General features: G+C 43.1%; 1 protein-coding gene across 3 annotated transcripts in view; it reads right to left on the reverse strand.

Annotated features, from left to right (window-relative positions):
* Positions 1-4,623: 4,623 nt before the first annotated feature.
* The window catches only part of trmt9b (tRNA methyltransferase 9B), a 59,435-nt gene continuing 37,697 nt past the window's right edge, over positions 4,624-26,361 (reverse strand). For all 3 annotated transcript variants that reach the window (XM_043692065.2, XM_043692067.2, XM_043692066.2), the window contains 2 exons: positions 20,926-21,099; positions 4,624-6,083 (listed from right to left, as the gene is read on the reverse strand). In XM_043692065.2, the coding sequence (XP_043548000.1) occupies positions 5,017-6,083; positions 20,926-21,099 (1,241 nt within the window). In that variant the 3' untranslated portion in view covers positions 4,624-5,016. The remainder of the gene's footprint in view (positions 6,084-20,925; positions 21,100-26,361) is intronic.

Consider the following 26,361-nt stretch of genomic DNA (forward strand, 5'->3'; position numbering starts at 1 on the left):
GATAGTTCGAAACAAACCTAATTGTATTGCAAAGGTATTATCAAAATAGAAATGTTGTTTCTTGTAGGTGTTTTTGCCACTTCAATCCTTGTTGTAATCCTTATTCTAATTCTTTGTTCTGTTTTGTTTGTTATTTTTCCTAATCTTTACTTTTTCTTGTTAATAAAATAATTTGAGACATATACAAACACATTTCATATCTCTTCCCTTTTAAAAAACAATTTAAAAAAAATTATATATTCAGTTGAGATGTGGGTATCAGTGGCTGGCCAGCTTTTATTGCTTGTCCCTTGAGAAGGTGGTGCTGATCTGCCTTCTGGAACCATGGCAGTCAATGTATTGTAGGTTGACCCACAATGTGCTCAGAGGAGGGAATTCCAGCATTTTGACCCAGCAACAGTTGAGATGTATTTCCAAGTTAAGATGGTGAGTGACTTAGTGGTGGCTCAGTGGTTAGCACTGATGCCTCACAGCACCAGGGACCCGGGTTCAATTCCCACCTCTGGCAACTGGCTGTGTGGAGTTTGCACATTCTCCCAGTGTCTGCGTGGTTTCCTCCAGGTGCTCCGGTTTCCTCCCACAGTCGAAAGATGTGCAGGTTAGGTGAACTGGCCATGCTAAATTGCCTGTAGTGTTAGGTGCATTAGTCAGGGGTGAATGCAGGAGAATCTGTTTGGGTGGGTTACTCTTCGGAGGGTCGGTGTGGACTTGTTGGGCCAAAGAGCCTGTTTCCACACTGTAGGGAATCTAATAATAAAAAATGGATCATCCTCTTTGCACTTCTGGCCAAAGGTTGCTCTAAATGCTTCAGCCTTATCTTCTGCACTGATGGGTTAGGCTCTTTGGTCATTGAGAATGGGGATATCTGTGCAGCATCCTTCTCCAGTGAGTTGTTTAACTGTCCACCATCATCCACAACTGGATGTGGCAGCACTGCAGACCATAGATCTCAGCAATTTGTGGGAATGTTTAGCTCTATCACCTGCTGTTTGTGGGGTTTGGCATGCAAGTAGTCTTGTTTGGTAGCTTCGAGAGTGGGGTGCTGAAAAAGCATAGCAGATCAGGCAGAGTCTGAGGAGCAGGAGAATTAATGTTTCGGGCAGTGGCCCTTCATCAGGAATCCATTCTTGAGGAAGGGCTTATGCCCGAAACATTGATGCTGCCTGACCTGCTGTGCTTTTCCAGCACTACACTTTCGACTCTGATCTCCAGCCCTCACTTTCTCCTTGTTTGGTAGCTTCATCAAGTTGACATCTCATTTTTAGGTATGCCTGGTGCTGCTCCCGCTCACACACAACAGAATGCTTCCCCCCAATCAAATCACCATAACTTTTTAAAAATTTTTAAACTAACAACCACCACCAGTAAATTACCCATATCGCCAACTGATATTTACAAGCAAAGCCCGTTATGGGCAATGTAGACCATCAAAAATAAGGGAAGCGTAGGAAGATCAAGAAAAGTCTAATTCAAAATGGAGTCAGAGGGGAAATAACGTACTTAACCTCATCCTCAGCAATCTACCTGTTGCATATGCATGTCATTTGAGTCACTGCATAGTTTCTACAAGGACTAAGTCCCATCTTCACATTGAGAACACGTCCCACAGTGCTGTGTAACATTACTAGCATGCTAAATGGGACAGACTTTGAACAGATGTATTAACTCAAAACTGAGCAGCAATGAGGTACTGTGGGTCATCAGCAGAATTGCATTCAACCATAATTTGTAACCTCATGACCAGGCATATCCTCCAATGTACCATTATCAAGTGATTTAACAAAAAGATGCATGAGCGCTTGCCAGGATTAGCACTAGGCATTAAAATCGATGTGTCAACTAGATGAAGCTATAGCACAGAACAACTTCCATACCAAAGAGCAGAATCAACAAATAATTGATAAGGATAAGCAATCGGATCTAAACTCTGCAGTCCTGACACTTCTAGTCATGAATGGTGTTGGACAATTAAACAACTTGCTGGAGGAAATAGCTCTACAATATCTCCATCCTTAATGATGTATAGGCCCAGCGCATTATTGTAAAAGACAAGATTTATGCATTTGCATCCATGTTCAGACAGAATGCTGAGTGGTAATCTATCTTGACCTCCTCTTGGGAACACCAGCATCACAGATGCTAATTTTCAACCAATTCAATTTATTCTACGTGATGTCAAGCAATAGCTGAAGGTACTGGGCACTACAAAGGCAATTTACCTGATAACATTCTGGCACCAGTACTGAAAACTTATACTCCAGAACATGCCTGCTCCCCTAGCCAAAATGCTTCAGTGCAGCTACAACACTGGCATCTACCTGCCCAACTATGTCATTTCCACAAAATGTGTGAGAAATCAAAACCACTCAATGCCTTCCTCACCTCACCCCGCCCTGCCATTAGTTTACTCACAAGCAACAAAACAAGGTGATAGAAGGTGTCATGAAGGTATTAACTGGTACTTGTTCAGCAATAATTTACTCACTGCAGAGTTTGAGCTCTGTCAGGTCTACTCAGCTCCTGATTTCATTGATCTTGACAAGCACAAAAGAGCTAAATCCCAGTGTTGAGGTGAGGTAAAAGTGATCGCACTTGACATCAAGACAGCAGTTGACCGGAAATGGCATTAAGGAGCTCTAACAATACTAGAATCACTGAAATTGGAGGGAAAACTCTGCTAGTTAGAGCCTTACTTGGTACAAAGGAAGATGATTGTGCTTACTGGAGATAAAGCATCCCTGTTCAGAACATCACTACAGGAGTTCCTCAGAATAGTGGGCTCTACCTAACTACTATCAGTTGCTTCATCAAATCGTGCCCTCCATCGTAAATTCAGAGGTGGTGATGTTTGCTGGCAATTGTGCAATATTCAACACTATTTACAATTCCTCCAACATTGAAGCAGTTCGTGTTCACATGAAGCAAAACCTGGACAAAATCCAGGCTGGGTTGGTAAGTGGCATACCACACAGTGCCAGGTAAATAGGCAGTTCAACCATCGCAGCTTGAGTGGTATTACCAGGACTGAACCTTCACTATCAACACTTTGGGGGTTCCTGTAAACCAGAGCTGGTCCAGCCATATAAACATGGCTACAAGAGCTGATCAGAGGTTAGATATTCTGCTATGCATAAGTCAGTTTCTGACTCAACTGTCCATTGTCTAAATGGCACAAATCAGAAGTGTGAGGTAACATATTCCACTTACCTGAACGGGCGCTGCTTTAACAACACTCAAGAAATTGGACACCATTCAGGACAAACTTGCCCACTTCATTACGATCCAGTTCAACAACTTCCACACGACCAATGAACACTATCCGCTGTTTTCACAATCAAAAGACAGAATAGAACCATCAGAATCCCTACAGTGTGAAAGCAGACCATTCAGCCTATTGGGTCTACACTGATCCTCTGAAGAGTATCCCACCCAGACCCAACCCCCTACCCTATCCCTGTAACACTGCATTACCTTTGGCTAATTCACCTAGCCTGCACATCACTGGACACTATGGGTAACATAGCATGGCCAATCCAACTAACCTGCACATCTTTGGAAACCGGAGCAGCGAGAGAAAACCCACACAGACATGGGGACAATATGCAAACTCTGCACATATGGTTCCTGAGGTTAGAATTGAACTTGGGTCTCTGGTGCTGTGATGCTGCAGTGCCAACCACTGATCTACTATGCCACCCCAATGAAGATGTACTTCAGCAATTCACAAAGGCTACTGTGGCATTTTAAAAGTCAACTGACAATGGCCTGACCAGCAAAAGCTATGAAAGAAAAAAAAAGGATAGATAATCTTTAGAATTCTCTTTCCCAGAAGGTGGCAAAATCTCAGTTAAGTTCCAAAACTGATTCTAATAGATTGTTAGTTACCAATGACATCAAGGAATATGGAGATTGCCTGGGGAGTACTGCATTGAGGTAGATAATCTGCCATGATCCTAGAATGGTAGAGCAGGCTCAAGGGACTGAATGGCCTACTGTTGTTCCAAAGTTCCTACTTTGGTATCCTCGTCAATGAAAAATGGTAACAAGATAACCTTTTTCAACAATAAGTGCATGACTACCACTGATGTTCATCATGTGAATGAAAAATTGGAAAATTATGAACATTTCAGTAATGAACTTTTTTGACTCTGATAAAGGACAGCACGAGTCAAAAATAACGCTTTAATCTAGGTCTAAAATAGATGTCAATTTGGAATGGAGACAGGAATAAAAATAAGTAGAACAGCATAACAAAGAGGTCACAGCTCTTCTTTCAGTAAAACTTCGTCAAATTCTAACTTAAATAGTAAAAGTGTGTTATGAACTTCAAAGTGGTCTTCAGTGGCACTGTTTTAGGTCGAGTTTAATCAAAGCTTTGATATTTGTTACTAAGATCATTTGTTGATTTGAGGAGAAAATGTGTCTGTTTCACCAGCAATAAGATTGTGATCAGTACAGAATCGAGACCTGCAATTAAACTAACCATACGATTTTTTAGACAATATTGCAGATACTCTAGTCTGTTTGATCAAGCTCAAGGACAGATGCTCAGAAATCAAAGCTAGGTATAACAACATTGGACGAGAAAATATTCTTGTGACCAGACAGAAAAAGAAATAAACATGTCAACAAAATTTTAATGAGGGTATAAATGGCATTTATGACAACTCCCATAATTAATTTAAAAACAGAACATTTATTGGTAAATTGTATACTTTATTGTAGTGTAAAATAAGTTAGCAAAGTTTTACTAGCAGCTCACCATACTAGTTATTAAAACATTTCAAGGTAATAAAATTAAATTGATTGAATTAAGAGTGCAAAGTTTTATCAGTCACAATAATAATATTTGGAAATGTATTGTTCATTTATTGTCACTATCTGTAATGTTAAAAGGCACATCACTAACACAACTTAAATAAAGCACATCAAAACTATATGCAGGCACTTCTAAAAGATGCAAAAACTTATAACTAATTATTAGCCTTAGTCTTAGAGCAAGGTCATGGTGCATTCTCAAATTTTGCCAACTCTGACTTTTTCCACAACAACACACCAGTTAGCATGGTCATAATATGTTTGAATCACTTGCAGATCTTTGATGTGCTCTTCTATTAGTTCAATAAGCTCCCCTTGTTTGAAAACATGATAGTATCTGAGGCAAGTACTGTTGTAATTAGTCTGATCTTTTTTGTCTTTTGCCAAAACCTGAGATTCCAAAGGCCAGTTACTTGAGTCAGTAGTCACATTTCTCTGCATTTGTGGATGCACACTGTTGATGTTCTCAAAGGTGGAGTCACTTGCAGACTTATTTTCACTCAGGTAATTGAGAGACTCATTTTGGAATAAGGGCTGTGAAGTAAGATCAGGTAAGGAAACTTCAGAACATCGATGTAAAATGCTGGAAGACTCCTGGATTTTAAATGATCCCACACATGGATGCTCAAAGAACGGGGTGTGGGGATCTGAAATGTTGTAATGGTTAAGTGATTGTGACTTGGAAAGGACATCAAAACCATCTTCAGAACGTTGCCCATAGGAAAATACATTAGAAACAAATCTGGTCATATTGTCAGTTTTTCTTTGTTCAGAGAACTTAATATTTGTTTTAAATGAAGAAATATAATCCCAAAACATCCATATCTCTTTAGGGGATTTTGTTCTATTATTGCTGCTGAACTGTTGTGAAGAATTCAGTGATTGAGAAAATATCCACAGATTTAAAGATTTTTCAAATAGTAATGTATTCTCCATTACCAAAGAGGAAACTTGGTTTCCTTTAATGTGTTTTTTACACAAATTGAATTCACTGCTTGCCAGTTTATTTGAATTTAAAGGTTTGCCTTTGTGAAAAATTTCATTATTAATTTGTTGGATTGATGGATTTTGTTCATTTAGAATTTTGGACCTTGATGGTGGTGGTGTAGGGTTCCATGGAATAAAAATATCTTGCTTTTCAAATTTACGTCGATTTTGTTCCATTGCCCAAACATAGATCATCATTTTCCCTCTTACTCGCAAAATTCTCGCCATTTCTTTTATTGCTTGAACACGACGTTCTTTTGTGGAAAAATGGTGTATCACTAAAATGGAAAGTAAGATTTTAAATACTTTATTATTATACATATAGATGTGACATATGTATTGATGTTTACACACACATACATACCAAACATATGTATATTAAATCAACATATTTCCTAAGTCATGGTTAGTAAAAATGATCACCTCCTCTCAATTTAAACTATGCTGGTTCAGAACAATACTTCATTACCTACAATGCAAAAATAACAATTAACACAAACATTATAAAATCTGATTTTTTTTCAATGAGAGTTCTAAGTGGCAAAATGGACACTGAACTGGCACAATGACAGGTCTATTTCAATTAGCATTCTCAACATCTAAAATTACTCAACTTTACTTGCATGCTATTAAGAATTCTTTAATAACATTTCTCCTCATTAGCTTTTCCCGCCTGCGAGCTGAAACCTTGATTATTTCTCTTCATGAAGTTACTCCATCTTCTAGATCTATATTTTTGATTTTCATTGCTTAAAGCTTTTTGTCCCTCAATGCCTCTTTGGGCATGTACAGTCTTTTATTGCGGTTTTTCTTTTGCTTATGCTCACTCCCAAATACCACCAGCCACCAGCCCACACTTATTCAAATTGTTGCTAAAGTCTGTCATTTTTTTGTGTACTTTACCAAAGGTGAAGAATGTGTTCAGGAAACATCAGTAAATTAATATGTGTAAGAGCCAAACTAAACATTCAGAGGCAAGAGAAAGAAAGGGAGAAGGGAGGTAAGACATCCACACCAATGAAAAGTGTGGGGGTCATGAAGGTAGAGTGCGTAAGGAAATCATAGCAAGAAAAGGAGGCAAAAACATAGTTGTAAACATACAGAAAAAAAGTTAGGAAGATTACAGTTCAAAGCATTTGTAAATTTCTTTGGATATCAAATACACAATGCCACATATATTAATTCTGAACTGAACTGATATTGTTTTAAACAAATGCAACAAATATCATGTGCCAATGACTCTCAGAACAGCAGAAATAAATAATTAATTGAGTTTTGGTGATAATGATTGAGGGTGAAATATTAGCCAGGACACCATAACAACTCCCTGCTTCTCTTCAAAGACAATTTATAATATCCATCTGAACCAAAGAAACACCTTCTAAATCTGCAAACTCTAGCAGCTAAAAAAACAAGGGCAGCAGATGCATGGGAACACAACCACTTGCAAGTTCCCATTGAAGACATACACATCCTCATTTGGAACATTTTCACTGCCCCATCGCTAACGCTGGGTTAAACTCCTGAAGCATTTCTATTAGCATTCAATGTACCTACACTGCAAAGACTGTAGTAGTTTAAGGCAGCAGCTCACTGCCAATTTCTCAAGGGCACTAAGGGATGGACAATAAATACTGGCCAGTAATATCCAGATCCAATGAACACATTGCCTTTTTTTAAAAAAAGGCAATGTGTAAGTCCAAAATGCAGCTTTCCTTGACAGCTGCACTGAATTGTTAGTCCAGTTTTTACCACACCTTTTCTCTCTGTGTATATCATATCATTCACATAGGATACCACAAGAGAGAACTACTGAGGGAGGATATTCTGGGGAGTACATCCAGGGAAATTATTTGGGTGTAACTGAGAAATAAGAAAGAGGATCACCATATTGTGATTGTACTACAGACCACCCCCCCCCCAACCCCAACAAAATTCATTTGGAGATCTCAGTTACCTATAAGAATAATACGGTGGTAATGATACGGGATTTTAACTTTCCCAGCATAGATTGGGACTGCCATAGAGCCATTGGGCTTGGATGGAGAGGAATTTGTTAAGTGTGAACAAGAAATTTTCTGATTCAGTATGTGGATGTCACCTACTAGAGAAGGAGCAAAGCTGATGTTCTCTTGGGAAATAAGGCAGGGCAAGTGACTGAGGTTTCAGTGGGGGAAGCACTGTGAGGCCTGTGATTATAATTCTATTAGTTTTAAAATAGTGATGGAAAAGGATAGACTGGATCTAAAAGTTCTAAATTGGAGGAAGGCCAATTTTGACATTATTAGGCAAGAACTTTCAAAAGTTGGCCGGGGGTGGATATTCACAGGTAAAGACACGGCTGAAAAGTGGAAAGCCTTCAAAGGAATGAGAAATGAGAGTCCAGACGCAGCATGATCCTGTTAAGATGAAGAGCAAGGCTGTTAGGCAAAAAGAATCCTTCATGACTAGAGAAATTGAGGTTTTGGTCAAGAAAAATAAAGCATATGTCAGGTATAGTCAGCAGGGATTGAGTGAATCCCTGGAAGAGTATAAGGGCAGTAAAAGTATACTGAAGAGGGAAATCAGAAGTGCAGAAAGGAGACACGAGATAGCTTTGGCAAATAGGGTTAAAGAGAATCCAAAGAGATTCGACAAATACCTTAAGGACAAAAGAGTAACTACAGAGAGATTAGGGCACCTTATGTTCAAACAGTCCGCAGGTACCTTGGACGAGTACATCACCACCGTCACAGACTTTATCAGCAAGTCTATGGAGGACTGCATACTGAGGAAGTCAATCCGGGTGTTCCCCCATAGGAAACCCTGTATGAATCAGGACATACAGAACCTGCTAAAAACCAGGCATGAGGCCTTCAGATCAGGAGACCCACTCATACATAAGGAATCGAGCCATTTAGACAGCCAAGGACCAATACTGATCCAAACTAGAGACCCAGACCGACACCTGGTGACTGTGGCAAGGACTTAATGACATCACAGGTTCTAAAAAGAGACGGTGCAAGATAACAGACAATGACACATCCCTCCCAGATCATCTCAATGCCTTCTATGCTCGCTTTGAGCAGAATTTCAGCAGAGAGGTAACAGCTATTCCTACAGGTCCTAACGAACCTATCCCAACAGTCACTGCATCAGAGGTCAGATCAGTTCTCCTTCGTATGAATCCAAGGAAAGTGATGGGATCAGACGGACGACCAGGCCGTGCACTCAGAGCATTTGCAGATCGATTGCCAGAGGTTTTCTCGGACATCTTCAACCACACCCTGCAGCAGGCCACTTGTCCCTGCCTGTTTCAAGAGGGCCAACATTATTCCTGTGCCTAAGAAGGCTCATACAACATGTCTGGAAATGTGTTGCTGGAAAAGCGCAGCAGGTCAGGCAGCATCCAGGGAACAGGAGAATCGACGTTTCGGGCATAAGCCCTTCTTCAGGAATGAGGAAAGTTTGTCCAGCAGGCTAAGATAAAAGGTAGGGAGGAGGGACTTGGGGGAGGGGCGTCGGAAATGTGATAGGTGGAAAGAGGTCAAGGTGAGGGTGATAGGTCAGACTGGGGTGGGGGCGGAGAGGTCGGGAAGAAGATTGCAGGTTAGGAAGGCGGTGCTGAATTTGATGGATTTGACTAAGACAGGGTGGGGGGAGGGGAAATGAGGAAACTGGTGAAATCCGAGTTCATCCCTTGTGGTTGGAGGGTTCCTAGCCAGAAGATGAGGCGTTCTTCCTCCAACCGTCGTTTTGTTGTGGTCTGACGATGGAGGAGTCCAAAGACCTGCATATCCTTGGTGGAGTGGGAGGGGGAATTGAAATGTTGAGCTACAGGGTGGTTGGGTTGGTTGGTCCGGGTGTCCCAGAGGTGTTCTCTGAAACGCTCCGCAAGTAGCCGGCCTGTCTCCCCAATATAGAGGAGGCCACATCGGGTGCAGAGGATGCAAAGATGATATGTGTGGAGGTGCAGTTGAATCTGTGGCGGATATGGAAGTTTCCTTTGGGGCCTTGGAGGGAGGTGAGGGGGGAGGTGTGGGCGCAAGTCTTGCACCTCCTGCGGTTGCAGGGGAAGGTGCCGGGAGTTGAGGTTGGGTTGGTGGGGGGTGTGGATCTGACGAGGGAGTCACGGAGGGAGTGGTCTTTACGGAATGCTGATAGGGGAGGGGAGGGAAATATATCCTTGGTGGTGGGGTCCGTTTGGAGGAGGCGGAAATGACGGCGGATGATGCGCTGTACATGGAGATTGGTGGGGTGGTAGGTGAGGACCAGTGGAGTTCTGTCCTGGTGGCGGTTGGAGGGGCGGGGTTCAAGGGCGGAGGAGTGGGAAGTGGAAGAGATGCGGTGGAGGGCATCGTCGACCACATCGGGGGGGAAATTGCGGTCCTTGAAGAAGGAGGCCATCTGGGTTGTGCGTTTTTGGAACTGGTCCTCCTGGGAGCAGATGCGGCGGAGTCGAAGGAATTGGGAGAATGGGATGGCGTTTTTACAGGGGGCAGGATGGGAGGAGGTGTAGTCCAGGTAGCTGTGGGAGTCGGTCAGTTTGTAGTAGATGTCCGTGTTGATTCTGTCGCCTGAGATAGAAATAGAAAGGTCGAGGAAGGGGAGGGAGGAATCTGAGACTGTCCAGGTGAATTTGAGGTCGGGGTGGAAGGTGTTGGTGAAGTGGATGAACTGTTCAACCTCCTCGTGGGAGCACGAGGCGGCGCCGATACAGTCATCGATGTAGCGGAGGAAAAGGTGGGGGGTGGGGGCAGTGTAGTTGCGGAAGATGGATTGTTCCACATATCCTACGAAGAGGCAGGCATAGCTGGGGCCATGCGGGTGCCCATGGCTACTCCTTTCGTTTGGAGGAAGTGGGAGGATTGGAAAGAGAAGTTGTTCAGGGTGAGGACCAGTTCAGTCAGTCGAAGGAGGGTGTCAGTGGAAGGGTACTGGTCGGTACGGCGGGAAAGAAAGAAGCGGAGGGCTTTGAGTCCTTTGTGATGGGGGATGGAGGTGTACAGGGACTGGATGTCCATGGTGAAAATAAGGCGTTGGGGACCGGGGAAGCGAAAATCATGGAGCAGGTGGAGGGCATGGGTGGTGTCCCGAACGTAGGTGGGGAGTACTTGGACTAAGGGGGACAGGACGGTGTCAAGGTATGCGGAGATGAGTTCGGTGGGGCAGGAGCAGGCGGAGACAATGGGTCGGCCGGGGCAGTCAGGTTTGTGGATTTTGGGCAGGAGATAGAAGCGGGAGGTGCGGGGTTGTGGGACTATGAGGTTGGAGGCGGTGGATGGGAGATCCCCCGAGGTGATGAGGTTATGGACGGTCTGGGAGATGATGGTTTGGTGGTGGGGTCATGGTCAAGGGGGCAGTAGGAGGAGGTATCTGCGAGCTGGCGTTTGGCCTCAGCGGTGTAGAGGTCGGTGCGCCAAACTACTACCGCGCCTACCCTCCAACCCTCCAACCACAAGGGATGAACTCGGATTTCACCAGTTTCATTTCCCCTCCCCCCACCCTGTCTCAGTCAAATCCATCAAATTCAGCACCGCCTTCCTAACCTGCAATCTTCTTCCCGACCTCTCTGCCCCACCCCAGTCTGACCTATCACCCTCACCTTGACCTCTTTCCACCTATCACATTTCCGACGCCCCTCCTCCAAGTCCCTCCTCCCTACCTTTTATCTTAGCCTGCTGGACAAACTTTCCTCATTCCTGAAGAAGGGCTTATGCCCGAAACGTCGATTCTCCTGTTCCCTGGATGCTGCCTAACCTGCTGCGCTTTTCCAGCAACACATTTCCAGCTCTGATCTCCAGCATCTGCAGCCCTCACTTTCTCCTCATACAACATGTCTCAATGACTACCGCCCAGTGGTCATGAGTGCTTTGAAAGGCTGATCATGGCATTAATCAATTCCAGCCTCCCCACTACTCTTGATCCACTCCAATTTGCCTATTGGACCAACAGATCCACGTCAGATGCCATATCACCTGCCCTTCACTCCTCCCTCGAACATCTTGACACCAAGAACAGCTATGTAAGAATCCTACTCATTGACTACAGTTCAGCCTTCAATACCATTATCCTCTCGATACTGATTACTAAACCTAGTGATCTCGGACTAAGCCCCACTCTCTGCAACTGGATCCTCAGTTTTCTGACCCAAGGGCCACAATCAGTGAAGATTGGGGACAATATTTCATCCTCACTTATACTCAACACTGGAACCTCCCAAGGGTGCGTACTCATCCCTCTACTGTACTCACTGTATACCCATGACTGCGTCGCCAATTACCAGACTAATGGCATTTACAAATTCGCTGATGACACCACCATAGTCAGTCGAATCTGAGGTGGCGACGAAACAGACTATAAACAGGAGGTGGAAGACCTGGAAGAATGGTGCACTGAGAACAACCTAGCTCTCAATGCTGGCAAAACCAAGGAACTCACTATTGGAAGGAGTGGAGTGTCAAGTTCCTGGGAGTGGTCATGCACAACAAGCTTTCTCGGAGTCTTCATGTGGATGCACTGGTAACAAAGGCCCAACAATGTCTCTTCTTCCTCAGGCAGCTGAAGATATTTGGCATGACAGCGAATATTCTTGCCAACATTTAGAAGTGCGCCATCGAGAGCATTCTGTCTGGATGTATCACTACCTGGTATGGCAACAGTACCATTCAAGATTGGAGACGGTTACAGAGAGTGGTGAACTTGGCCCGGACAATCACAAAGGCCAATCTCCCATCTATAGAATCCATCTACCAGGCCCGCTGTCAAGGAAAAGCTGCCAGCATTCTCAAAGATCCACCCCACCCTGGCAATGTTTTCCTACAACCTCTACCATCTCGGAGAAGGTACAGAAGCCTGAACACATGCACCAACCGGTTTCAAAACAGTTTCTATCAGACTGTTGTTAGAATACAGAATGGACTCACAAACTCTTAACATTTGCCTGTACCTGCGTTTTTGTTTTTGCAGCTGTTTACCTATTATTTACTTATCTGTGGTATTTAACTCCGTGATCTGCCTGCATTACTCGCAAGACAAAGCTTTTCACTGTGCCTCAGTACACATGAGAATAAATTCAATTCAATTCAAAGATCAGCAGGGCCGTCTACATGTGGAACCACAGGAGAAAGAGGAGATGCTAAATGAGTATTTTGCATCAGTGTTTATTGCGGAGAAGGATACGGAACCTGGGGATCTTGGGGAAATAAATAGCGACATCTTGATAAGTGTCCATATTCAGAGGAGCTATGGTGGACATCTTAAAATGCATAAAGGTGGATAAATCCCCAGGAGCCAATCAGGTGTTTCCCAGAACTTTGTGGGAAGCTAGAGAATTGATTGCTGGTTTCCTTGCAGAGATATCTGTACCTTCGATAGCCACAGGGGAGATATCTGAAGCAGTGCCACTATTTAAGAAAGGAAAGCCAAGGAAGTGTAGACTAGTGAACAAGTTGTTGGAGCAGTTCTTGAGGGTCAGGATGTATTGAGAAAAGCAAGGACTGATTAGGGATAATCAACATGGCTTTGTTCTTGGGAAATCATGTCTTACTAACTTGATTAAGTTTTTTGAAGAAGTAACCAACAGGATTGATGAGGGTAAAGCAATATGCGTGATTTATATGGGCTTCAGTAAGATGTTTGACAAGGTTGCACATGGTAGACTGGTTAATAAGATTTGATCACATGAAATGCAGAGAAAGTTAGCCACTTGGATACAGAACTGGCTCGAAGGTAGAAGACAAGCGGTAGTGGTGGAGGGTTAATTTTCAGACCAGAGGCTTATGACCATAACAAAACTTCTGGTTCATCATGAAGAATACCAAAGGGATATGGTTAATATATTTACTGTAATGATCAAGGTTTTGGGGGTGGGGGTGGGGGGGATGGTGGTGGAGGCAGTGCACAATGATTTATTACTGGTCACAATTCTCCAATGGTCATAACATGATTACACTTAACCAGATTGGTGATCTGACCAATCATTTACCTCCCAGACTGTGTCACATGCAGTGTTGAGAACAAGTCAAAAATCATAACACCAGGATATAGTCCAACAGGTTTATTTGGGAGCACTAGCTAGTGTTGTGTAATTTTTAACTTTGTCCAACCCAGTCCAACACCGGCTCCTCCTCATCATGAGAATAAGTCAGTTAGGTTTTGTTAGTTAATAACAAAAAAGACTGGTTATTACCAAAACAATTTGCTCAAAACAAACCTGTAAAGATTACTGCCAAGAAAAGGTTAGATGGTGCAAAGTTTTATAATCTAACAATCCAAATGTGATGAGGCCTTTATGGATAACAGTCAAGTATTAATTGAGCATCCCACCGAGCACATCAAATAACAAATGTTATCGATGTCATGAATTTCTCAGCACCCCTTGTCTCCCCCACCTGCCAAAGATATTAGTGACATTATGGGTCATCATGTCTCATTAAACATCACTGGGATTATGACTTTCCCTGACCTGACCTTGAAATTCCCTCAAAAAACTGATCCACTCTGAACTGCTCACATTCTTGTAGTTCACATTCCGTTTGTGTCTAACTCTTCTGGATTCTTGAAAACTGCACTGTAGCACTGAGTCTTAAGTACAACTCCAGCTTGTCAGTGTTGCCCCTGGACTTCTTTTCTCATCTATAATCTTGCTAAGTTGTTAGGAGAAAGTGAGGACTGCAGATGCTGGAGATCAGTCATGAGTGTGCTGCTGGAAAAGCACAGCAGGTCAGGCAGCATCCGAGGAGCAGGAGAATCAACGTTTCGGGCATAAGCCCTTTATCAGGAATGAGGCTTGTGGGCCGGGGGCTGAGAGATAAAGGGGAAGGGGGTGGGGTTAGGGGGAAGGGCTAGGTGGATGAAGGTGAGGGAGAAGGTGATTGGTCGGAAAGGTGATGGGCAGGTCAGGAGGGCGGTGCTCAATTGGAGGCTTAGGACTGAGGTAATGTGGGGCGGGGGAGACATGAGGAAGCTGTTGAAATTCACATTTATCCCATGTGGTTGCAGGGTCCCAAGGTGAAATATGAGGCGTTCTTGACAGAGTGGGAGGGGGTGTTGGAAGTGTTCAGCCACAGGGCGGTCCCAGAGATGTCCTCTGAAACAATCCGCAAGAAGGCATCTTGTCTCCCCGATGTAGAGGCCTTCTTGCAGATCATTTCAGAGAACTTCTCTGGGACACCCACACCCACCAAGCCGACCGCCCCGTGGCTGAACACTTCAACTCCCCCCTCCCACTCCACCAAGGACATGCAGGCTCTTGGCCTCCTCCACCGCCAAACCCTTACCACATGATATCTGAAGAAAGAATGCCTCATATTCTGCCTTGGGACCCTCCCCTCACATTATCTCAGTCGCAAGCCTCCAGCTTCATCCACCTATCGTTTTCTCAGCGACCTTTGCCCAAACCCCACCCCTCTCCATTTATCTCTCAGCCCACAAGCCTCATTCCTGATGAAGGGCTTATGCCTGAAACATCGATTCTCCTGTTCCTCGGATGCTGCTTGACCAGCTGTGCTTTCCCAACACCACACTCTTGACTGTTGCTCAGTTGCACAAAGCACTTGTTGCTTATGGGCTTTCAACAGCACCACCCACTCTCTGCTGCAGTAAGTTATTAATTGCACAATGCTGCTACAGGGTCCAAAAGCTTAATGACTTTTCTGGTGCCCCTTCAAGCTGCCTACTAACTCCAAGAACTTGCCCCTGGTTCTAATAGCATCAAGAAATCCAGTTGGTCAATGACTCACAGAGCCCAGAATTGCTTTGGCTCAGTGTAGTTCAGATGACTTTTCAGCAGTACAGCTTAACAGTTTTTTTTCTGCATGGAATTATTTTTCTCTCTCTCACTCACCAAGAACTTCCCTGAACCCCAGCAACACAGAGAGATTCAACAGCTCTAAGCCTTCCCTGAGCACTTCAACTACAAGGAACACATGTGGTATCTAGCAGCAGCACTGCCTAAATGGAGTTTCCACCTGTTTCTTTCTCTGACTACGAACTTACACTGCTTTTTAGTGAGCCCTTTGTAACAAGCTTTGCCCCCTATTGCTTGCCAGAATCATATGTAATTAATTTTCTAACATTCAAATGTAGTAAAGCCTTTGTGCTCTATGTACCCCTGAACATTAGAATGTCACCATTTTCAGTACAAATTACATAGAGTCACAGACTCAGATGTACAGCATGGAAACAGACCCTTCGGTCCAACTCGTCCATGCCAACAAGATATCCCAACCCAATCTAGTCCCACCTGCCAGCACCCGGCCCATATCCCTCCAAACCCTTCCTATTCATATACCCATCCAAATGCCTCTTAAATGTTGCAATTGTACCAGCCTCCACCACTTCCTCTGGCAGCTCATGCCACACACATACCATCCTCTGCGTGAAAAGGTTGCCCCTTAGGTCTCTTTTATATCTTTCCCCTCTCACCCTAAACCTATGCCCTCTAGTTCGGGACTCCCTGACCGCAGGGAAAAGACTTTGCCTATTTACCCTATCCATGACCCTCAATTTTGTAAACCTCTATAAGGTCACCCCTCAGCCTCCGACGCTCCAGGGAAAACAGCCCCAGCCTTTTCAGCCTCTCCTTATAGCTCAAATACTCCAACCCTGGCAACATCCTTGTAAATTTTTTCTGAACCCTTTCAAGTTTCACAACATCTTTCCGATAGGAAGGAGACCAGAACTGCACGCAATATTCCAACAGTGGCCTAACCAATGTCCTGTACAGCTGCAACATAACCTCCCAACTCCTGTACTCAATACTCTGATCGATAAAGGAAAGCATACCATATGCCGCCTTCGCTATCCTATTGACCTGCAACTCCACCTTCAAGGAGCTATGAACCTGCACTCCAAGGTCTCTTTGTTCAGCAACACTCCCTAGGACTTTACCATTAAGTGTATAAGTCCTGCTAAGATTTGCTTCCCAAAATGCAGCACCTCGCATTTATCTGAATTAAACTCCACCTGCCACTTCTCAACCCACTGGCCCATCTGGTCAAGATCCTGTTGTAATCTGAGGTAACCCTCTTCACTGTCCACTACACCTCCAATTTTGGTGTCATGCAAACTTACTAACTGTACCACTAATGCTTGCATCCAAATCATGTAAAACAGTTTATCATAACATGCATATAAAACTTTCCTTACATCTGTTTCCTTCCATCGCCAGACCATAGCAACATGACGGTTGGAGGAAGAGTGCCTCATCTTCCGCCTAGGAACCCTCCAACCACAAGGGATGAACTCTGATTTCTCCAGTTTCCTCATTTCCCCTCCCCCCACCTTGTCTCAGTCAAATCCCCCGAACTCAGCACAGCCTTCCTAACCTGCAATCTCCTTCCTGATCTCTCCGCCCCCACTCCGGCCTATCACCCTCACCTTGACCTCCTTCCACCTATCGCATTTCCAATGCCCCTTCCCCCAAGTCCCTCCTCCCTACCTTTTATCTTAGCCTGCTGGACACACTTTCCTCATTCCTGAAGAAGGGCTCATGCCCGAAACGTCGATTCTCCTGCTCCTTGAATGCTGCCTGACCTGCTGTGCTTTTCCAGCAACACATTTTCAGCTCTGATCTCCAGCATCTGCAGTCCTCACTTTCTCCTTATAACTGTTATACTACAATAAATTGTTAGCTTTGGCAGTGAAGTATAAAACATAATGTGGATCTTTGTAAATGCATTTGTGAAACTTGTTCCACATGTCAAAGCCTTAGACAATACAGAAAATTAGCATTACTGTTACTGAATAATTAAGGTGTTCATGAAGCAGTTTCAGAAGCACCAACTGAATGTGTTTTATGGAATCTGGCAGCCAAAAGGTGTGGTGTAAAAGGTAGATTTTCAAAAGTTGTGTTCGTGCAAGCACACTGGCACTAAGCCGGAAGATTCCTCATGTTGCGTTGAGTGTCCCCATGTGCTGTGTAATGGCTTTAGGACTCTGGAGCAACCTTGCGATGATGTCATGAAGCAACTTCTGGCTGGGCATAAATAACCATGTGGATGGAGTTTAAAAAAAGAGAAGTGTACAGATTGTTATGCAGACGCCTGATGTTCAGCGATGCAAATATTAGAAACGTCAGAGAAGCATGTGGAGTAGACCGACAAGCTTTAGGCAGTAGAGTTAATGTAATGGTCTTTCAGTAAGGTAACAGTAAGATTAGAGCATGATATATCTATGAATATCAAATATTGTAGAATTTAGTCTTAAAATGAAATAAACAATGTTTTTAAGGAACCCAAAGGCTTCACACAAGCACTCAAAGGGTATTGCATAATCACAGGGCAAGTTAAGTTCCATAAAGCCTGGGACCAGGATTAGAGAACCTTGGATATCAAAGGTCATAACATTAGGATTAAGAAAAATAAAGAAATGAAAAAAGATAGCACAGGTACACACATAGGGTGGTCTGTGAAATGGAATAAGAAATTAACATAGAGAGAAGGTACAAGCAGTTTAGCAGCCTTAGGCTAAAGTGTAGTGATGAAGTGTATGCTAGTCTATTGAGAGGGGCAAGGAGCAGATAACAGGGACTTTGGCAGTAAACTTCAATTCCATTCCGGCTACAGGTGAGATGTCAGAGGACTGGTAACATTGTCCCATTATTAAATCAAAAAGGTGGAAGAGATATTCCAGGAAATTATTAGGCAGTCAGTCTAACCTCACTGATGTGCAAGTTATTAGAAAGAATGCTGAGGGACAGAATCTATCTGTACATGGAGAGGCACAGATATATCAAGGATAGTCAGCATGTTAGGTGAAGGGGTAAATGTAGGATTGCTCTTTGGAGAGTTGGTGTGGACTTGTTGGGCCGAAGGGCCTGTTTCCACGCTGTAAGTAAGTAATCTAATCACTCCTCAGTCATCTGACTCATCCCCAGCACCTTTCCACACAATCACAGATGTAGTAATATTTGCCTTTTTATCCTCACTTCTCACCCCTCCAAGGTCTCAAATACTCCTTCCAGGTGAAAAAAGTGATTTCTGTATACTTCCTCCGATTTAGCCTGCTGTATTCACTGCTCACCTTGTGGTCTCCTCTACACTTGGAAGACCAAACACAGATTGGATAACTGCTTTGAGCACATTTCCATTCAGTCCACACTGAAGGTTCCATTGATCTGAAATTTTGTTTCTCCACCTTGCTCTCATTTCAATCATTGACTACACATCCAGTGGAATCAACATAAAATTGAGGAACAGCATTTTCATCTTTTGATTAAACACTTCACAGCCTTCTTTGCTCAACATAGTTCAACAATTTCAGATCATAATTTCTGCACCTACTTGTTTCAGTCAGCAGCATACATGTTCTCGTAAATTACTTTTTCTTGTGTTTGTTTCCCTTTTGGCCCATCTCCATTTTGTTTAGTCTCGTAAGACCGATTCTTCTGTCATCCAATATTTCTCATAAAAGATTCATAGAATCACTCCAGTGCAGATAGAGACCATTTGGCCCATCAAGTCTGCACTGACCCTCCAAAGAACTTCCCACCCCGACTCACCTCCTTACCCTATTTCCCTATAACCCCACATTTTCTCATGGCTAATCCACCAAGCCTGCAAATCCCTAAGCATGTGAACAATTTAGCATGGTCAACCCACCTATCCTGCACATCTTTGGATTGTGGGAGGAAACCAGAGCATCTGGAGGAAACCCAGGCATGGGGAAAACATGCAAACTCCACACAGATAGTCACCCAAGGCTGGAATCGAACCCAGGTCCCTGGCACTATGAGACAACAGTGTTAACCACTGAGCCACCGTGTCACCTACACTATCTCCTCTTACATCCTTTCTGAGAACTTGCTTTGGTCCTCTTCCTCCAGCCTTGCTCAAAACCTATTACATTTCTAACTTTTCTGATGAAAAGGTGCTCGACCTGAAATATTAACCATCTCTACAATATTGCCTGACCTCTGAATATTTCCAGCATCTTCCATATTCTGCTTTTTCAGTCACAGATTTAGTTTGGTTAATCTACTTTGCACCATCATAAGATGGTCTTTTTCAGTGGTAATGTGCTGCAACTGCATTAAAATGTGCCATTTAATTTTGTTCATGTACGTAATAAGTCTTTCTCAGAGCATCTGAGTCAACTCTGTAAATGACACAGTTAGACTTTGTTGAAAGATGATGAATTCCAAAATAAGAATGCACTAAATAAAGGTTACGTTGTTAATTTTAAATTAAGATGACCGAGTTACCCATTAATTAGGAAGACTGAATGTTTCCTTTGCAATGGGGTCATGAATTAATGTTTTATCAGAATACCTAAGCTTTTATTTACAGGGCCCTACTTGCATTTAGTTTACTATTAGATCACATATTACCAAGGTTCAAACATATTTGAAAATCCAACAGTAAATGAATGATTTCCAAATTATGATGATTAAGACATGACTCTAATTTTTAAAGAATATATTGAACGAGTGTAAATTTAATTCCCAATTCTAAGCTCAGTGAATCATTAACATTGGCAGTTTATGCTTGTATAACATGTAGGGGTTTTGAGCAAGTTGGCATTAGCTGACCGCCTCGAATTGCCCTTGAACCGAGAAGCTTAGTCAGTTGAGAGGGCAATTACGATTCAGCCATGTTGCTGTGGGTTGGGAATGTAGGCCAGACCAGAAGAAGATGGCAAATTTCATTCCCTAAAGGACATTATCGAACCAAATGGAGTTTTAAGACACAGACTAACTTTTAGTGTATTTATCTTACATGTGAACAAATGCAAAACCACACAATATATTCAGGATTTGGTGCATTGTGGTACTATCATTGAACTAACAATCCAGGAAAAGGCTCAATGGCGTGGCACTTGGTGCAATTTGAATTCAATTAATTAACCTGAAATATTCTCTGTAATGGTGATTGTAAAACCCAAGTAGTCCACTAATGTCCTTTAGGAAAGGAAATCTGCCATTTTCACCTGATCTGGCCTATAGCAATGTAGAGCCACAGCAATGTCATCCATTCTTAACTGCTTTCTGAAATGGTCTAGTAAGCCACTTCAATGTAGGGCACTTAGAGATAGGTAATACATACTAGCCTTGTCACTGATGCCCGCACACCACAAAACAATAAAGGAGTTTGGTTATTATATAGCATTTAAGACAGGTAGAAGAAATTACATTCTCACCTGCTATTGATAGAATAGCATCAAAACACTGGTCCCGATATGGTAAATGCAGGCTGTCACATACCATGGCTTCATAGCTCTGCTCCCTTGCTGATTCTACTAAGGGCAGACAATAGTCACAACCTACTTTGTAGGCCTGCTTGTTGATACAAAGGTACTTTCCATTTCCACATCCTGATATAAGGAAAAAGTGTTGTTGAGAAAGGTAAAACAGTACGTGCATCATTAAAATATACCATGCTATACAAAACCAAAAACAATTAAACTACTCAGAGGAAAACACTACAAGCATAAACTGATAGCTCACAAACTGCTATTCCAAATATGGCAACATCAAGTGGAAATGTCTTTCATGTTGCAAGTGTCTCATGCTGAGCTACCAAAATTAATTCTAGTGACCAAAAGCTTCAGGGAAGAAGTTTTCATGGTTTTCAAGGAAGATTGGGAGAAACCAATGTATTTATTTTACATGTGAACAAATGCAAAACCACACAATATATTAAGGGCTTGGTGCACTGTGGTACTATCACTGGACTAACAATCCAGGAAAAGGCTCAATGGCAATCTCTCAGGTTTTTCCACTGCTCATCTTCCAAGGTTCCAGTGGAAACAAGCTCCTGAAGGAAGGAATTCATGATGTATAATGCCACAGACAGCAATATTCTTCTTTTGTTTCTCTTGTAAGGTTCAGTAGTTTCACCAAACTATTTGGATGCATTGCATGCTTTATTACAGCATTTTATATCAGTTATCAAATAATGGTCACTGGCACTGACCCTAAATTTAAACTGGGGCCTCTGATCGCTTTTGCCCTTAGCCCCATTAAGATTAGTTTCCACAGAAAGGAATCAAAATTGGAAACATGTGTTTTGGCAGCACGATTTGGCTATAACATCACTGAAGAATTAGGGAACGGTATTTTTGAGAATGTTTACCTCCGTTGGCAATAGCACGGTGACAGCGGGGATGGATTTGCGCGCTTAGTTCTGCGCACACGTAGATGTCCATGCCAAAATCTCCACGCCAGTCTGTGCTTGTACCAATGTCTGCGCCGTTCTGCGCATGCACTGTGTCCGCCCCATTCCACAGATGTGCAACATCGGACCCGGTCTTCATGCCATTCTGCACATGCGCCAATGTCCAGGCCAATGTCTATGTGTCATTCTGAGCATGCGTGATGTCAGTACCGGTTTTTGTGCTGACCTGCGCATGCGCTGATGTCAGCTGCTGGCAGAGCAGCTTTCTGAGAGAGATACTGTACTGAAAGCAGCTTTCTTACATTTTTTAAATGTGCTGTGTCAAATTTACTTTTGCTTTGTTAATAAATATGATTTCAACCTTCATTCAGGCTGTGCTATACTTGGCATCCGACCTTTTGGTGATTTTTCAGGGATCAGGAGTGATATTTTTTGCAATCTACCCCAACCCCACTTTTCCCATAGGCTCCATTGTTTATATTAAGCAATTTTCTATTAAGCAAGGTTTTGCTGGAACATGTTATAAGAGAAATACCTGTAGCGTAGTTCAGTACCACACTCGAGAGTTTTGAGAAATGCCACTCACTGAAATTGGGATGTCAATGTCCAAACAATACCAGTGTGTCATTTAGCATCCTGGGTAGGGAACTCTGGAGAGGCAGTGGCGTAGTGGTAATGTCAGTGGACTAGTAATTTAGAAACCCAGGCTAATCCTTTGATTACCTAGGGTCAAATCCCATCAGGGCAGATGGTAAAATTTGAATTCAATAAAAACAGCTGGAATTAAAAACCGGCTGAATGATGACCATGCATTCCATTGTTGATTGTTGTTGAAATCCACCTGGTTCACTACTGTTCTTTTGGGAAGCAATTCTGCCATCCTCACCTGGTCTGACATGTAAGTCATTGACTTTCAAATGTCTTGTGGGATATTTAGGATGAACAAAAAACAATGGCTTAAGCATCAATGTCAATATTCCATCCAGGAATTTTTTAAAAAACTAACAATATTCTATCCACATGGTTCTACTAGTAGATCCTTTTAATCAAACATGGTCCGATTACATGCAATTAGGTTCACTGACTATTTACAGATTCAAATGAGCAATCACCACACAATTTCTGATGGATTTCCAGCTGTAGAAAAGTCCAAAGTGAGGAGCAAGAGCTCACCTCTGCTCTTCTCAACAATAATATTGGCTGGTGTCACTTGGGTCCTTTGTCCTGAAGCCACCCTCCAAGATGCAGCTACCATTATCTTGGCCTGGAATTGGGGACTGATCCAGGCTCTTGTTTCTCATCCACAAGCCACTGCTTGTCCATTAGGCACCACCTTGACATTGGTGTGTTAGTTCTATCAACACTTATCAAGTGGGCACCATCAAGCGACCAACTATCAAAAATGCAGAAAGGAAAAATCTGAAGTGTGACATTTGTACTCACTCACTGGTATTGAGCCATGTTTGGTGCATATTTAAATGACACATTTATACTTTGAGCTATTTAAGGTAGGGACCAGAGGTGAGGGTTTGCGGGAGGGGTGGACGGTGCAGGATTGGCAATGAAGAGGGAAAGAAGAAAACCTCTTTATTACTTATTTGTATTAATTGTTTCACCTTTTCTCGGGATAGGACCTTTTCTAGAAGTGGATTAAATTGTGCAAGATGGCACCTGACTGATTTTTAATATTTTCTAATCAACCTGTTCAAGAAATGTCACTACATACTCCTGGAGCAGTTGGGACTTGAACCTGGGACTCCTGGCTCAGAGGGAAGGTCACTATCACTACTCCACCATGACCCCAGGCTATTCATTACCTGGGAGCCGAGACAGTAAATAGGCATCCAAGGCTAATTTCCCCACAATCGTATTCGACATAGGAACACTTTCCTATACCAATCACAAAACACCAGGCTAGAGGGGAATCCTTGCTGGTCCTTCTCCATTCTAGTGCAGAAACATTGAGGCCAATTGGAATATTCTAATACCAAACATTGGGAGTCAAACGTGGTCAATCCTGCTTTTTATTGCTTCATATTATAGACTATCACAAAATTTCTGTAAGTCCTAAAGAAAACTCTTCAAAAACATTGAGAGATCTTCTTCCACGTACTTGTAATGCTACAATTATCAGTTCATTTCTAAACCATGATTGTGGCAGCTCACAACTCAACCTGAGTGCCCTTATCTTTCATGATTATCTCACATCAATATTCCTTTGGATACAAAACTACTTCAACAAAATGCTAAGAGACGATAATAACATTCTACTTTCTTCTGATTGAAGGTCTCAGGCTTGCCTTCCATGTGAATTCGTGGGCAAACTAAATAAATGGCACATCACAATGCCGCACGCAGGCAGCCTTCCTTCTGTATATAATAGTTTCTGCAATAATTCTGCTGCAACAACAGTGCACCAGAATTCCATGTTACAAACACTTCTATAACATTTTTCACTTTACAAAACCGCTCAATGTGCTTTACTCAGAGTGAAGAGGATGTCAGTGATCCTATGCAATAAGCGAATGATAAAAAATGAGAGATGGTCAAAACGTGGTTTTTTTTTTAGATTAGATTACTTACAGTGTGGAAACAGGCCCTTCGGCCCAACAAGTCCACACCGACCCGCCGAAGCGTAACCCACCCAGACCCATTCTCCTACATTTACCCCTTCACCTAACACTACGGGCAATTTAGCATGGCCAATTCACCTAACCCCTGCACATTTTTGGATTGTGGGAGGAAACCGGAGCACCCGGAGGAAACCCACGCAGACACGGGGAGAATGTGCAAACTCCACACAGAGAGTCGCCTGAGGCGGGAATTGAACCCGGGTCTCTGGCGCTGTGAAGCAGCAGTGCTAACCACTGTGCTACCGTGCCGCCCGTGGTTTTTGAGAGGACTTTGAAAACTTTCTTTTCCAAAAGGTGGAATGTAAAGTATCCAGGTTTGATCAAAGAATCCCAAGTGAATTTGCATGACAGTTGAACGTTTTACGTCAAAAAAAAAATCATTCCTGGGATGCAGATGTCACTGACGAGGCTAGCATTTATTGTCCATTCCAAATTGCTGACAAAGGTGTTGGTAATCGGTCTTTTTGACTTGTAGCATGTGACAAGGGGAAGGGAAATCCATAGTGCTGTTACGTGGGGTGTTCTAAATTTTGATGCAGTAATAATGAGGCAACAGTGATATACTTCTAAGTCAGGATGGTGTGGGGCTTGAAGGACAACTTGCAGGTGGTGGGTGTCCATGTATCTATTGTTCTTCAAGATGGTAGAAGTCATATGTCTGGGAGATGCTGTCCAAGCAGCCTGGGTGAGTTGTTGCAGTAAATCCTGTAGATGGTACACACTGCTGTTACCGTACATCAGAGATGAAGGGAGTGAATGTTGAAGTTGTCAGGTGATGTGCCAATCAAGTGGGCTTTGTCATGTATGGTACTGAGCTTCTGGAATGTTGTTGGAACTGCACTCATTTAGGAAAGTGGAGAGTATTACTTCGCATTCTTGACTTTTGCCTTTCGATGGTGGATAGATTTTGAGAAGTCATGTGGTGAGTCACACATCTGCAGAATTTCTAAACTCTGATCTATTCTTGAAACGGAGATTTAGCAGCAGTAAGGTCCCTGAGCACCAAGGGCTAATGGTAGATGCTCACTTGTTGAAGATTGTCATTACTAAGGACTTGATGGCATGAGTGCTATTTACTACTTATAGGTGCAAGCCTGCAAGTTGCCCAGTTATAGAGTCATAGAGATGTACAGCATGGAAACAGACCCTTCGGTCCATACCGACCAAATATCCCAACCCAATCTAGTCTCACTTGCCAGCACCCGGCCCAAATCCCTCCAAACCCTTCCTATTCATATACCCATCCAAATGCCTCCTAACTGGTTGCAATTGTACCAACCTCCACCACTTCCTCTGGCAACTCATTCCATTCACATACCACCCTCTGTGTGAAAACATTGCCCCTTAGGTCTCTTTTACGTCTTTCCCCTCTCACCCTAAACCTATACCCTCTAGTTCCGGACTTCCTGACCCCAGGGACTTCATCTATTTACCCTATCCATGACCCTCATAATTTTATAAACCTCTATAAGGTCACCCCTCAGCATCCGACACTGCAGAGAAAACAGCCCCAGCCTGTTCAGCCTCTCCCGGTAGCTCAAATCCTCCAACCTTGGCAACATCCTTGCAAATCTTTTCTAACCCTTTCAAGTTTCACAACATCTTTCTGATAGGAAGGAGGCCAGAATTGTACACAATATTCCAACAGTGACCTAACCAATGTCCTGTACAGCCGCAACATGACCTCCCAACTCCTGTACTCAATACTCTGATCAATAAAGGAAAGCATAGCAAACGCCTTCTTCACTATCCTATCTACCTGCGACTCCACTTTCAAGGAGCTATGAACCTGCACTCCAAGGTCTCTTTGTTCAGCAACACTCCGT

Source organism: Chiloscyllium plagiosum, unplaced genomic scaffold, assembly GCF_037043375.1.
Source record: "Chiloscyllium plagiosum isolate Xiang-an unplaced genomic scaffold, Cpla_swu_hap1 HiC_scaffold_6, whole genome shotgun sequence".
Classification (NCBI taxonomy): domain Eukaryota; kingdom Metazoa; phylum Chordata; class Chondrichthyes; order Orectolobiformes; family Hemiscylliidae; genus Chiloscyllium; species Chiloscyllium plagiosum.